The sequence below is a fragment of the Scyliorhinus torazame genome, chromosome 25 (genome assembly GCF_047496885.1).
Source record: "Scyliorhinus torazame isolate Kashiwa2021f chromosome 25, sScyTor2.1, whole genome shotgun sequence".
Classification (NCBI taxonomy): domain Eukaryota; kingdom Metazoa; phylum Chordata; class Chondrichthyes; order Carcharhiniformes; family Scyliorhinidae; genus Scyliorhinus; species Scyliorhinus torazame.
In genome coordinates, this window is record NC_092731.1 from 32,508,872 (window position 1) to 32,522,901 (window position 14,030).

Genomic DNA, 14,030 nt, shown 5'->3' on the forward strand with positions numbered 1-14,030 from the left:
AATTCCTGCTTCATCGGATAGTACATTCATAAAGATAACCTGGAGTTTCCTTACAGTGCATCCAGACAGTCTGGGGGCTGCTTGAGCCTGTTGCCTTGCCGAAGGTAGTCATAGATCTCACTGTTTTCCACGCCTGGGTATGGAGTTTGCCCGCGGGTCGCAATCTCCCACATGGTTACACCATAGGACCACTGAAATGAGAGAGAACAAGTCATACTCTACTGGCGACCAGCTCAGAACTGTACCCACATAATCAGTGTCACTGCTCCTCGTGCTAACTCAGGTGCACCCAAAGATGTTGGAATGAATTTCCAAGAGTGCTCAGTGTGTGTTGGAAAGGTTACAGAATAGATGGACATAGGAGTAGGCTGGGAAGAGGTCATTCGAGTGGGAGGAGTGCAGATGTGGGCCTGTTCTGCAAAATGGGCTGAACGCCACGTCGTGTAAGAACAGGGGGGCGGGATTCTCCAATAATGGGGCTATGTCCCCATGCCCATGAATAAACGTGCACGAATCACTCTGGACTTACCGGCAAGTGCAGGGAGCTAGCAGGGCCTCGGAGTGCTCCTCGCAGCTCCGGCTGCCGATACGGGGCCCTGCACTTCCGGTCGGGGGTCCGTGCATGCACATGGCCGCGGCCTGCGTTGGCCCCCCCGCGAGACATGGCCGACCCACACCGCGGACCGGCACCAAGAAAACAGGCCCCCCCTCCCCCCAGATCGCGCGTGCCCGCGGATCGGTGGCCCCTGATCGGTAGTCTGGCCGTCCTGGAGGCCCCCCCCCCCCCGTGAATTATCCCCCCCGTCCCCCCACCATGCCGAGTTGCCGCCGGGTGGAACCACGAGAAAACCACGCCGGCGGGAACACGGCCAGCTGCACTCGGTGAATCGCCGCGGGGGCCTCTTTCAATGGCCCCCGACCGGTGCCATGTCGTCTGTGCGCGCCCGACTGGCGGCAATTCTCCGGGGTCCGGAGAATCGCGGGAGCGGCGTCAGACCCAATCTCGGGTTTGACGCCCATTCTCCGGCCCCGCGCCGATCGCGAGGCTCAGTGAATCCCCCCCCCTGGTTTCCTAATCTGCATTCTGGTACTGGAGACAGGCTGACAAAACGGGAAAAAACACATAGGCCGAAAACAGGAGCCGCCAAATAAGGTCCTGGCTGGAATCGATATTGGCTGCCTGCCAGAGCACTCATGTCAATGCAGAAACTCATTATCGCTGAATGGAACTTTGTGATTAGCCATTTACAATAGTTATCAGGTCTACACACAAGAAAGACCATGCTGCGCATATGTAACTAATTTCCAGACAGCAGTAATCAACTTTGCAGCTGGGCCAATGATGAACAAAGAGGCCCATAATGGGCTAATAGCTGGTCAGACAAGAGTGTTTCAGAGGACAATGGATCTTGATTGAATCACCCTGGATGGACACGGGTATCCTGTTTATTCCTATCAATGAGTTTAAGTCTTGATGGGACAATAGAACGCAGGCGTGGTGTGTGTGTGTGTCCTGACTCAGAACCTGTATAAAAGAAGGAATATCGGAACAGATTATCAGCAACAACCTTGCTGCCCCTCAGAGCCACCTTTGCCGAAGAAGGGGCTGAGGGCTCAGAGAAGAAGATATCTACACTGAGTGGCCGCAGCCTGGCCACAATGGTGGGTGATACCTAGAGCTCAAACTCATCAACTCTACCACCTCGCAAAGCATATGCTGAGCAAGCGAAAGGAACATTATCACGTTCAAATTCTCCTTCTCGCCATACCAGACTTACTTTGAACTATAAATTGTTCCTTCATTGTTGTTGGGTCACAATACCAGAACTCCCTTTCTGACAGCACTCTAGGTTTACCTACACCATCTGGACTCCAGAGGTTGACGAATCCCCACTACCCCACGGCACCTTCTCCAGGGCAATTAAGAAAGGGCAATATGGGCAGCACGGTGGCACAGTGGTTAGCACTGCTGCCTCATGGTGCCGAGGGCCCGGGTCCTTGTCCGTGTGGAGTTTGCACATTTCCCCGCATCTGCGTGGCTCTCACCCCCACAACCCAAAGATGTGCAGGGTAGGTAGAATGCCCCTTAATTGGAAATATTTTTTGAAAAGAATGTGCAATAAATGTTGGCCTTGCTCTCATAGAATCCCTACAGTGCAGAAGGAGGCCATTCGGCACATCGGATCTGCACCGACCCTTCGAATGGGCACCCTCCTTGGCTCAACCTCCCTCCCTGTAACCCCACCCAACATTTAGACACTGAGGGACAATGTAGCACGGCCAATCCACCTAACCTGCACATCTTTGGACTGTGGGAGGAAACCGGAGCACCCGGAGGAAGCCCACGCAGACACGGGGAGGACGTGCAGACTCCACACAGACAGTCACCCGAGGCCGGAATCGAACCCGGGTCCCTGGTGCTATGAGGCAGCAGCGCTAACCACTTACATGACGTGGGCTTGGATCACTGACAGGAGTTCAGAATGGAATCACCTACCACATCGCTCTTGCTGGTGTAAACTCTGTCTGCCAGGCTTTCGATGGCAATCCACTTCACTGGCATTTTCGAGATACGGCCTTGTCGGTAGTAATCCCCATTGTAAATTTTTTTGGACAGCCCAAAGTCAGCCACACAGACATTCATGTTTTCATTTAACCTGCAGTAGGAAAGAAATGGTTTTAAAATAATAACAACAGATCGAACATTCAGCCGCCCAGTTACCACCCTCCATAATCTTAAACTCAATAAAAATCTGCATTTAAAAGTCTAATAATGACCATGAAACCATTTGTCAATTGTCATAAAAACCCATCTGGTTCACTGATGTCCTTTAGGGAAGGAAATCTGCCGTCCTTACCCGGTCTGGCCTACACGTGACTCCAGACCCACAGCAATGGGGTTGACTCTTAACTTCCCTCTAAAATGGCCAAGCGAGAGACTGAGTTGAAGGGCAATTAGGGATGGGCAAGAAATACTGACCCAACCCAGCCACGCCCTCATCCCATGAAGTCCCATGAGTGAGCTTTGCACATGAGCAGTGGAGGAGAACACATCCTGAGTGAGACACAGCCAGAGCAAGTGTGGGTATCGGGGATTGGGTGCAGAGTGAAAGAGGTGCTTTTTGCTTTTTTCTCTCCTTGTTTTCTAACTTTGTAAATATTCAGAGGGTTGTCTTGCCCTGTTGCAGCTGAGGCTACAAGGGGGAGAGCTGATTTGTAAGTAGTGGCTAAGAACAAAGAGCAATACAGCACAGGAACAGGCCCTTCGGCCCTCCAAGCCTGTACCGCTCATGATACTAGCCTTGGCCAAAACCCTCAGCACTTCCTAGTGCCGTATCCGTCTATACCCATCCTATCCATGGTGTATTTGCCTTTTGAACGCCGTTAATGTAAGGTCAGGAAAGTATTTATAACTTTTATCACTTATAGAGTGTAAGGTTTTTTTGTGGTTTATAACGGCTGTAATCTGCATTAACGAGGACCATGAAGAAAGGGCCCGAGAGAATTGGATATAATCTGATATTAAGCATCTTCCAAAGGTTTAATTTAATGGGGTAAGTCATGGCAGGAGAGCTCAAAGCTGTGGTTTGCTCCTCTTGCTCCATGTGGGAAGCCGGGAACATTTCCAGTGCCCGGGGCCAGCATGTGTGTAGGAGGTGTCTTTAGTTACAGCCCCTGGAAGACCGAATTTCGGAGCTGGAGCGGCGGGTGAGTACACTGTGGAGCACACGTGAGGCGGAGAGTATCGTGCATAGCACGAATATAGAGGTGGTCATACCGCCGTCTCAGACTCTACAGGCAGGAAGGAAATGGGTGACCACCAGACAGAGCAAGAGTGCGAGGCAGGTAGTGCAGGAATCCCCTGTGGCTATTCCTCTGTAGAACAGATATACCGCTTTAGATACTGTTGAGGGGAATGGCCTCTCAGGGGAAAGCAGTAACAGCCAAACTCGTGGCACCACGGTTGATTCTGCTACAGAGGGGAGGGGTAATAAGTGTACGAATCCAATAGTTATAGGGGACTCGATTGTCAGGGGAATAATTAAACGTTTCTGCGAATGAGTCTTCAGATGGGATGTTGCCTCCCTGGTACGGGGATCAAGGATGTCTCGGAGCGGTTACAGGACATTCTGGAGGGGGAGGGTGAACAGCCAGTGGTCGTGGTACACATCAGTTCCGGGGTTCAGTGGCGATTCACCAGGATGTTGCCTGGGATAAAACATTTAAGTTATGAAGAGAGGTTGGATAGGCTTGAGTTGTTTTCACTGGAGCAGAGAAGACTGAGGGGCGACCTGATCGAGGTGAACAAGATTATGAGGGGCATGGACAGGGTGGATAGGGAGCAGCTGTTCCCCTTAGTTGAAGGGTCAGTTACGAGGGGGACACAAGTTCAGGGTGAGGGTCAGGAGGATTAGGGGGGATTTGAGGAAAATTATTTTTACCCGGAGAGTGGTGTCGGTCTGGAACGCACTGCCTGGGAGGGTGGGAGAGTCAGGTTGCCTCACATCCTTTAAAAAGTACCTGGATGAGCGCTGGGCACGTCTTAACATTCAAGGTTCTAGGCCAAGTGTTGGCCAATGGGATTAGGTGGGCAGGTCAAGGGTTTTTCATGCATCGGTGCAGACTCGATGGGCCGAAGGGCCTCTTCTGTGCTGGATTATTCTTTGACTCTGTGATTGTGACATAGGTCAAAAAACAGGGATGAGGTCCTAAAAGCAGAATATATGGAGTTAGGAAGAGGGTTGAGAAGTCGGATCTCAAAGATAGTGATCTCAGGATTACTACCAGTGCGACATGCTAGTCAGAGGAGAAACAGACGGATGTATCTGCGAATAGGAGGCTGAAAAGATGGTGTGAGGGGGAGGGTTTCAGATCGGTTCTGTGCCAATTGAACAGGCTACACCTGGGCAGGACTGGGACTGACCGGGGATACTTGCTGGACAAGGCCCTCCAAGCCTGCGCCGATCACGTGTCCTATCTCGACCAACCTCCTGTATCCTTCCATATCCCGTCTGTTCATGTGCCTATCCAGATAAGTCTTAAAGGTCGCTAACGTGTCTGCCTCGACCACCTCACTTGGCAGTGCATTCCAGCCCACCACCACCCTCTGTGTAAAAAGCGCCCCCGCACATCTCCACTGAATCTTTCCCCCCTCACTTTGAACTTGTGCCCCCTTGTAATTGTCATTTCTGCCCTGGGAAAAAGCCTCCACCTGTTCACCCTATCTGTACCCCTCATAATTTTACAAACTTCTATCAGGTCGTCCCGCAGCCTCCGTATCTCTGGGGAGAACAATTCCAGTTTATTCAATCTCACCCTCCACACCAGGCAACATCCTGGTAAACCTTTTCTGTACTCTCTCCAAAGCCTCCACGTCCTTCCGGCAGTGTGGTGACCAGAATTGGACACAGTATTGCAAATGTGGCCTAACCAATGTTCCATATAACTGTAACATAATTTCCGAGCTTTATACTCGATACCTCGTCCGATGAAGGCAAGCATGCCATATGCATTCTTTACCATCATTTCCACCTGTGCTGCCACTTTTAAGGATCTGTGGACCTGCATGCCCAAATTTCTCTGTGTCTCTATGCTCCTGATTGTTCTGCCATTTATTTTATAGCTTCCACCTGAATTGGATCTGCCAGAATGCATCACCTCGCATTTGTCCGGGTTAAACTCCATCTGCCATTTCTCTGCCCAATTGGGGGGGGGGGGGGGTCAGTATTTAGGAAAGACAGACAAAAAGGAAAAGGTGGTGGGGTTGCATTGCTGGTTAAAGAGGAAATTAACACAATCGTGAGGGAGGATATTAGCTCTGACAATGTGGAATCTGTATGGGTCGAGCTGAGAAACAGCAAGGGGCAAAAAACATTAGTGGGGGTTGCATATAGACCCCAAACTAGTGTGTAAAATTAAAGCGCAAGGGATTAGGGGTAGTGTACTGAGATGGATAGAAAAGTGGTTGGCAGACAGGAAACAAAGAGTAGGAATTAACGGGTCTTTTTCCAAGTGGCAGTGACTAGGGGGTACCACAGGGATCGGTGCTGGGACCCCAGCTAATCACAATATATATAAATGATTTAGAGCAGGGAATGAAATGTAATTTCCAAATTTACAGATGACAGAAAGCTGTGAGGAGGATACAGAGATTCTTCAATGTGATTTGGACAAGCTGAGTGAGTGAGCAAGTGAATGGCAGATGCGGTATAATTTGGATAACTGCCGGGTTATCCACTTTGGTGGCAAAAGGCAGACTATTATCTGAATGGCTGTAGATTGGGAGAGGAGAGTGCGCAACGAGAGCTGGGTGTCCTCGTACACCAGGCACTGAAAGTAAGCAGGCAGGTGCAGCAGGCGGTAAAGAAGGCAAATGGTATGCTGGCCTTCATTGCGAGAGGACTCGGGTACAGGAGCAGGGATGCCATAGACTCAAAGAGGTCAACTGTACAGAACAGGCCGTTCAGCCCATCGAGTCTGCGCTGGTCAAAAACAACCACCTAACTATTCGCATCCTATTTCCCAGCCCTTGGCCCAGAGCCGTGTCTGCCCTGGGTTCGCAAGCGCACATCTAAATACTTCTTAAATGTTATGAGGGTCTCTGCCTCCACCACCCTTTCAGGCAGCGAGTTCCAAACTCCCACCACCCTCTGCGTAAAAAGGTTTTCCCTCACTCGCCCTCTAAACCTCCTGCCCCTCACCTTAAATCTCTGCCCCCTGGTCACTGACCCCTCCACCAAGGGGAAAGGTTTCTTCCTTTCTACTCTATCTGCGCCCCTCATAATTTTATATATCTCAACATGTCCCCCCTCAGTCTCCTCTACTCCAAGGAAAACAACCCCAGTCTATCCAATCTCTCTTCATAACTAAAACTCTCCAGCCCAGGCAACATGCTGGTAAATCTCCTCTGCACCCTTTCCAGTGCTATCACATCCCCCCTATAATGTGGATTCCAGAACTGCGCACAATACTCTAGCTGTGACCTAACCAGCGTTTTATATTTTCAAGAGTCTGATGTTTAAAGTGAGAGAATCCACATCCATCAGCTGCTCCTGTTCCTGCCTCTGGTTTCCGCACAGCTGTATTCCCGAGTCCCATAAACACACGTATACGTCTCCCAGAGTGCTGTCTCTGTTGAGTCGCAGCAGCCAACCAGGTTCCAACATTGATTCCGAGCTAGCTTTGAACTGGGGAAGGTTTTGGATGTTGTAAGTCCTTCTCAATGCTCCGGGGTTAAAAAGGGGAAGGTGAGTCACATATCCCAGTGCAGTAAATGTTATGGGAGTTACGTAGACTCAGCAACGTGCTGAGGTATCGTGCTCCTGGCATCAGAAGCCCACACAGACAGAATGGCAATCTGGGTGAGCGATCGGATACCAGGGGCTGGGAGGAAGCTGGAGAAATCGCACACAGACTCACATGCAGTTGCGAGCAGCCAGATCCCTGTGGATGAAGTTCTTGTTGCTGAGATATTCCATACCCCGTGCGATATCAGCCATGAATTTTACTAGAGTCTGCATCGGGAGGTACTGCAAAGGAAGACAAATCATCAGCATTTCCCAGGCACACGCGATCCAGATAGGTGAAAGGTCAAACTGTGAGATCAGGGTCCAGACATCCCAAAGCAATTCAATGGCACAGTGGTTAGCACTGCTGCCTCACAGCTCCAGGGACCCGGGTTCGATTCCCCGTTGGGTCACTGTCTGTGCGGAGTCTGCACGTTCTCCCCGTGTTGGCGTGGGTTTCCTCCGGGTGCTCCGGTTTCCTCCCACAGTCCAAAGATGTGCAGTTTAGGTGGATTGGCCGTGCTATATTGTCCCTCAGTGCCCAGGGGTTAGGTAGGGTTACAGGAGTGGGGCGGGGGAGTGGGCAGGGATAGGGTGCTCTTTCGGAGGGTCGGTGCAGACTGATGGCCTGAATGGCACGGTAGGGGTACCATGGATTTTAGATGCGGAGATACCACCCGATCACATTGTCAGGAGATGCAGTTTCAGCATCTGCAGTGTTGTGCTGACCACTGAAGTAAATCAGCGGAATAATCAGGAATGTGAAGAGTTGGCAGAGCTACGATCCCACAGAGGGGTGTCAGGGAGAGATGTTACACCCCAAGGAGAGGGCAGTGGTCAGGGATGCTCCTTCCTGCTGGTTCCGAGGATCAGGCCGCTCTTGATCTCAGAAAGGCCTTTCCCAACATCCCAAAGAGATCTTCAGCCAAATCAAAACATTTGAAAAGCTGTCATGTGAATAACACAACAGGCACGGGTCAGAAACTTCCACAAAACACAATGTGATTGGAACTTTTAGATGTTGGTTGGGGAATAACTACCAGAACACTCAGTCCAGCTCCTCTTTGAACTGTGGCTACGAGATCTCTAGGGGTTTCTGCCATTGTGGATCGGGAATCAGTTTTAAACAAAAACACCTCGGCGATTGTGTGGTAGTCTGTGTAGAGGTATTATGGTACCTAGTAATGCTGGAACACCATTGGTAGATATTGTATGTTTCCCATTGGTCAAGCTATATGGTAGCTCCGCCCTGCAAGGCGGGGTAAAAGAGCCCGTGCGGCCCCAGCAGCCTCCTTTCTGTGCCTGAGCTATTGGGGGAAACAATTAGCTTATTAAAGCTTTCAGTTGGACTACAACCTCGCTTTAGTGGTCATTGATCGTGCATCAATTTAATAAGCTAGATTTAAAAGGATGGAGCTCCGAATCAAGCCGGAGTGTCTGCAACTCAGCCCCCACGTGGCAAACTCAGCGGCACCCTTCAAGCACTGGCTGGCATGTTTAAACGGATATCTCGGAACGGCCGAAAACACACCCACGGGAGAACAGAAACTGCAAGTCCTGCACTCGAGGGTGAGCCCAGAAATTTACACCCTCATCGAGGATGCGGACGACTTTGATGCAGCAATGGAGCTGCTAAAAGGACATTATATTCGCCCGGTAAACCAGGTCTACGCCCGACATCTGCTAGCGACGAGGCGACAAATCCCTGGGGAATCGCTGCGAGAATTCTACCGTGCGCTCCTGGTGTTGGGGAGAAACTGCCCTCAAATTTCGGCGAGCGACCACACAGAACTTTTGATCCGGGACGCTTTTGTTGCAGGTATGCTGCCCTCCCAAATCCGCCAGCGATTGCTGGAGAAAGACACCCTAGGCCTCAAGGAGGCACGGGTCCTTGCTGGCTCCCTGGATGTGGCCTCCCGAAACGCCCGCGCTGACATCCCCGACCGCACGGCAGCTCCTGGGCAGTGTGGAACTCCCCCGCGGCTGACCCCGAGACATCACCCATCCCCCCATAAGCTTGTGCTGCAAGATGGCCTGGCAACTGGGGGGCCCCGCTGCTATTTTTGCGAGCAGGCCAAGCACCCCCGGCAGCGCTGTCCGGCTCGCGCATCCACCTGCAAGGGATGCGGTAAAAAGGGCCACTTCGTGGTGGCATGCCAGGCTCGGGCGCTTGCTGCCGTCTCCGGTGGAGAATGCGGAGAGCCACCACAAACCCCTCCACGGTCCCCGTGCGGCCAGCGGGCACCGCCATCTTCCTCCTCCAGGGCCACGTGCAGCCTCCGGGCGCCGCCATCTTGTCCCACTGATGCCACGTGCGATGGATGGGCGCCGCCATTTTGTGCACCCCCAGTCATGTGCGACCAATGGGCGCCGCCATCTTGGATGGACTCCCAGGACCCCAGCTCGGCTGACCACACACCGCCCGAAGAGAACATTCAACTGCTGCCGCGATTAGCCTCGGTGACCCTGGACCAGTCCCGGCCTCGAACACTCTCAACTGCTACAACAACTGTACTAATCCAGGCGCACGAGACGTCCTGCTTAATCGACTCTGGGAGCACGGAGAGCTTCATACACCCCGACACGGTAAGACGCTGTTCTCTCCCCGTCCACCCCGTTAATCAAAAAATCTCCCTGGCCTCCGGTTCCCACTCAGTGGAGATAAAGGGGTTTTGTGTAGCAAACCTCACGGTCCAGGGAAGGGAGTTTAAAAATTATCGGCTCTACGTCCTTCCCCACCTCTGCGCGGCCACACTCCTAGGGTTAGACTTCCAGTGCAACCTCCAAAGTCTAACTTTCAATTCGGCAGCCCTATACCCCCCCTCACTGCCTGCGGCCTCGCGACCCTCAAGGTCGATCCGCCTTCCCTGTTTGCGAACCTCACCCCGGATTGCAAGCCAGTCGCCACCAGGAGCAGACGGTACAGTGTCCAGGATTGGATCTTTATTAGGTCAGAGGTCCAAAGGCTACTGAGGGAAGGGGTCATTGAAGCTAGCAACAGCCCCTGGAGAGCTCAAGTAGTGGTGGTAAAGACCGGGGAGAAGCATAGGATGGTCATCGACTACAGCCAGACTATCAACAGGTTTACGCAGCTGGACGCGTACCCTCTCCCCCGTATAGCCGACCTGGTCAACAGGATCGCACATTACAAGGTCTTCTCCACGGTGGATCTGAAGTCCGCCTACCACCAGCTCCCCATCCGCACTAGTGACCGCAGGTACACTGCCTTCGAGGCAGATGGACGGCTCTACCACTTCTTAAAGGTTCCCTTCGGTGTCACTAACAGGGTCTCGGTCTTCCAGCGCGAGATGGACCGAATGGTTGACCGGTACGGTTTACGGGCAACATTCCCGTATCTCGATAATGTCACCATCTGCGGCCACGACCAACCTCCAAAAATTCCTCCAGACCGCAAAGATCCTTAACCTTACGTATAACAAGGATAAATGCGTGTTTAGCACCGACCGCCGAGCCATCCTCGGCTACGTAGTGCGAAATGGAGTTATAGACCCCGACCCTGAACGTATGCGCCCCCTTATGGAGTTCCCCCTCCCTCACTGCCCCAAGGCCCTGAAGCGCTGCCTCCGCTTTTTTTCTTACTATGCCCAGTGGGTCCCCAACTATGCGGACAAGGCCCGTCCGCTGATCCAATCCACAGTTTTCCCCTGCCTTCAGCCGCATCAAAGCAGACATTGCAAAGGCCACGATGCACGCCATCGATGAGTCCCTCCCCTTCCAGGTCGAGAACGATGCGTCCGACGTAGCTCTGACGGCCACCTTCAACCAAGCTGTCAGACCTGTGGCCGCCTTCTCACGCACCCTCCATGCTTCCGAAATCCGCCCCTCCTCAGTCGAAAAGGAGGCCCAGGCCATAGTAGAAGCTGTGCAACATTGGAGGCATTACCTGGCCGGTAGGAGATTCACTCTCCTCACGGACCAACGGTCGGTTGCTTTCATGTTCGATAATGCACAGCGGGGCAAGATAAAAAACGATAAGATCTTGAGGTGGAGGATCGAACTCTCCATCTACAACTACGAGATCTTGTATTGTCCCGGGAAGCTAAACGAGCCTCCTGTCCCGTGGCACATGTGCCAACGCACAAGTGGACCGCCTCTGAGCCCTCCACGAGGACCTCTGCCACCCGGGGGTCACTCACTTCTTCCAGTTTATCAAGACCCGCAACCTGCCCTACTCCATCGAGGAGGTCAGGACAGCCACCAGGGACTGCCAAATCTGCGCGGAGTGCAAACCGCACTTCTACAGGCCAGAGAAAGCGCATCTGATAAAGGCTTCCCGTCCCTTTGAACGCCTCAGTATGGACTTCAAACGCCCTCTCCCCTCCACCGACCGCAACACGTACTTCCTGAACGTGATTGACGAGTACTCCCGGTTCCCATTCGCCATCCCCTGCCCCGACATGACCGCAACCACCGTCATCAAGGCCCTCCACAGTATCTTTGCACTGTTCGGGTTCCCCGCTTACATACGTAGTGATAGGGGGTCCTCCTTTATGAGCGACGAACTGCGTCAATTCCTGCTCAGCAAGCACATTGCCTCGAGCAGGACGGCCAGTTACAACCCCCGGGGTAACAGACATGTAGAGAGGGAGAACGAAACGGTCTGGGAGACAGTCCTACTGGCCCTACGGTCCAGGAATCTCCCAGTCTCCCTCTGGCAGGAAGTCCTCCCGGATGCCCACCACTCCATCCGGTCACGGCTTTGTACCACGACCAACCAAACACCTCACGAACGTCTCCTTGTCTTCCCCAGGAAGTCCTCCTCTGGGACCTCGCTCCCGAACTGGCTGGCAGCTCCCGGACCCATCCTGCTCCGAAAACACATGCGGGCGCACAAGTCGGACCCGTTGGTCGAGAGGGTCCAACTTCTCCAAGCTAACCCCCAGTACGCCTATGTGGCGTTATCCCGACGGCCGACAAGATACGGTCTCCCTACGAGACCTGGCGTCCGCCGGACCCCCACGCACACCCCAACCACCAGTCCCACCCTCCCTCCCACCGGTGCACCTTACAGCCGCCCCCTTCCCAGGAGGATCGGTTCTTCCACCGGCCCCGTCTAGACCCCTCCGCCCACCGACGCACCCCACAGACGCTCCCTTCCCAGGTCACTCGGCTTCCCCACCAGCGCCGTCTAGGGGCGTTGAAGCTACCACAGAGATCGAGGCCACGCTCCCGGAGTCACAGATGCCCGAGCCTCCACTGGCGTCACCGCCAAAACTTTGACGATCACAGAGGACGACCAGGGCCCCTGATCGACTGATTGCTTCATTTTAAAGTGTATATAGTTAATTGCGAAATTGTAAATAGTTACGACAATAAGACAAAACGCTGTACGGAGGTATTACGGTATCTCCATAACTATAACTTCTACCACGTTACCATGTTGTAATACCAAGACACCACCCCCGCTGGACTCTTTTTTAACAGGGGGTGAATGTGGTAGTCTGTGTAGAGGTATTACGGTACCTCGTGATGCTGGAACACCATTGGTAGATATTGTATGTTTCCCATTGGTCAAGCTGTATGGTAGCTCCGCCCTGCAAGGCGGGGTATAAGAGCTGACACTACCGCAGACTCCTGCAGACGGCTGACGTTTATTAATGTGAACTGTCGCCGGGTCTGACATTTCCACACAAACCACGAAAGGACCAATGATCCGGGCCCCAGTCTGATTGAATCACGCAGACGAGTGTTGGTCTCGGCGTTCTGAGATGAGGAAGGGGAAACTTTGGCCAATGTTTCTGACTCTTCAACATATCGGATCGGGACCCCTCTGGAAAGGCCCCAGGTGAGGACAGGGCCTGTCCACTGAACCATATCGGAGTGCGAGGCGAGTCGGTGGGGAGGGAGGGGAGAGAGCACAGTGTGCGAGGGGAGAGGGAGAGGACGGGGAGGGGAGGAAGGTGGGGGAAGGGGAGGTGAAACAAATATGTGCGAGGGGATGGGAAGAGGAGGGGGAAGGGAGGAAGGAGGGGAGGAGAGAGAAGAGGAGAAGAGGGAGTGAGGAGTCGGGAGGGGAGGAGGGATAGAGGAGGCGGGAGGGGAAGGGGAGGAGGGAGAGAGGACGTGGGAGGGGAAGAGGGAGGGGAGGAGAGGGAGAAACTGCAGTGTGAGAGGGTAGGGGGAGGGGAGGGGAAAGGGTGGAGGGAGGGGAGGAGGTAAACCACAGTGTGCGAGGGGTGGGGAAGAAGAGGAGAAGGGGAGGAAGGAGGGACGGGAGAGAGGAGGGGAAGGGGAGGAGGGCGAGAAGGGAGACAGGAGGGTAGAAAGGAAGGAGGGGAGGGAGGGGAGGAAGGGAGAGGGGAGGAGGAAGGGGGAGAGGGGGGAGGGAGGGGGAGAGGGAAGGGAGGGGGAGAGGGAAGGGAGGGGGTGAGGAGAGCGGGAGAAACTGCAGTGTGAGGGGGAGGGGAGGAGGGAGGGGGAGAGGGGGGAGGAGAGGAGGGAGGGAGAGAGGGGGGAGGGGGAGGGAGGGAGAGCGAGGAGGAGGGAGGGGAAGGAGGGAAGGGAGGGGGTGAGGAGAGCGGGAGAAACTGCAGTGTAAGGGGGAGGGGAGGAGGGGGAGATGGGGGAGGGGAGGGAGGGGGAGAGGGGAGGGAGGGAGAGAGAGGAGGAGGGAGGGGGAGAGGGAACGGAGGGGGTGAGGAGAGCGGGAGAAACTGCATTGTGAGGGGGAGGGGAGGAGGGAGGGGGGAGGAGAGGAGGGAGGGAGGGAGAGGAGGAGGGAGG

The 14,030-nt window shown here is 53.8% G+C and overlaps 1 protein-coding gene across 1 annotated transcript in view; it reads right to left on the reverse strand.

Moving 5' to 3' along the window:
• axl (AXL receptor tyrosine kinase) overlaps window positions 1-14,030 on the reverse strand; it is a 235,568-nt gene that overhangs the window by 13,352 nt on the left and 208,186 nt on the right. Inside the window, exons 17-19 of the mRNA XM_072490274.1 lie at window positions 7,420-7,529; window positions 2,498-2,657; window positions 55-191 (exon numbers count right to left, since the gene is read on the reverse strand). Coding sequence (XP_072346375.1) covers window positions 55-191; window positions 2,498-2,657; window positions 7,420-7,529 — 407 coding nt within the window. The remainder of the gene's footprint in view (window positions 1-54; window positions 192-2,497; window positions 2,658-7,419; window positions 7,530-14,030) is intronic.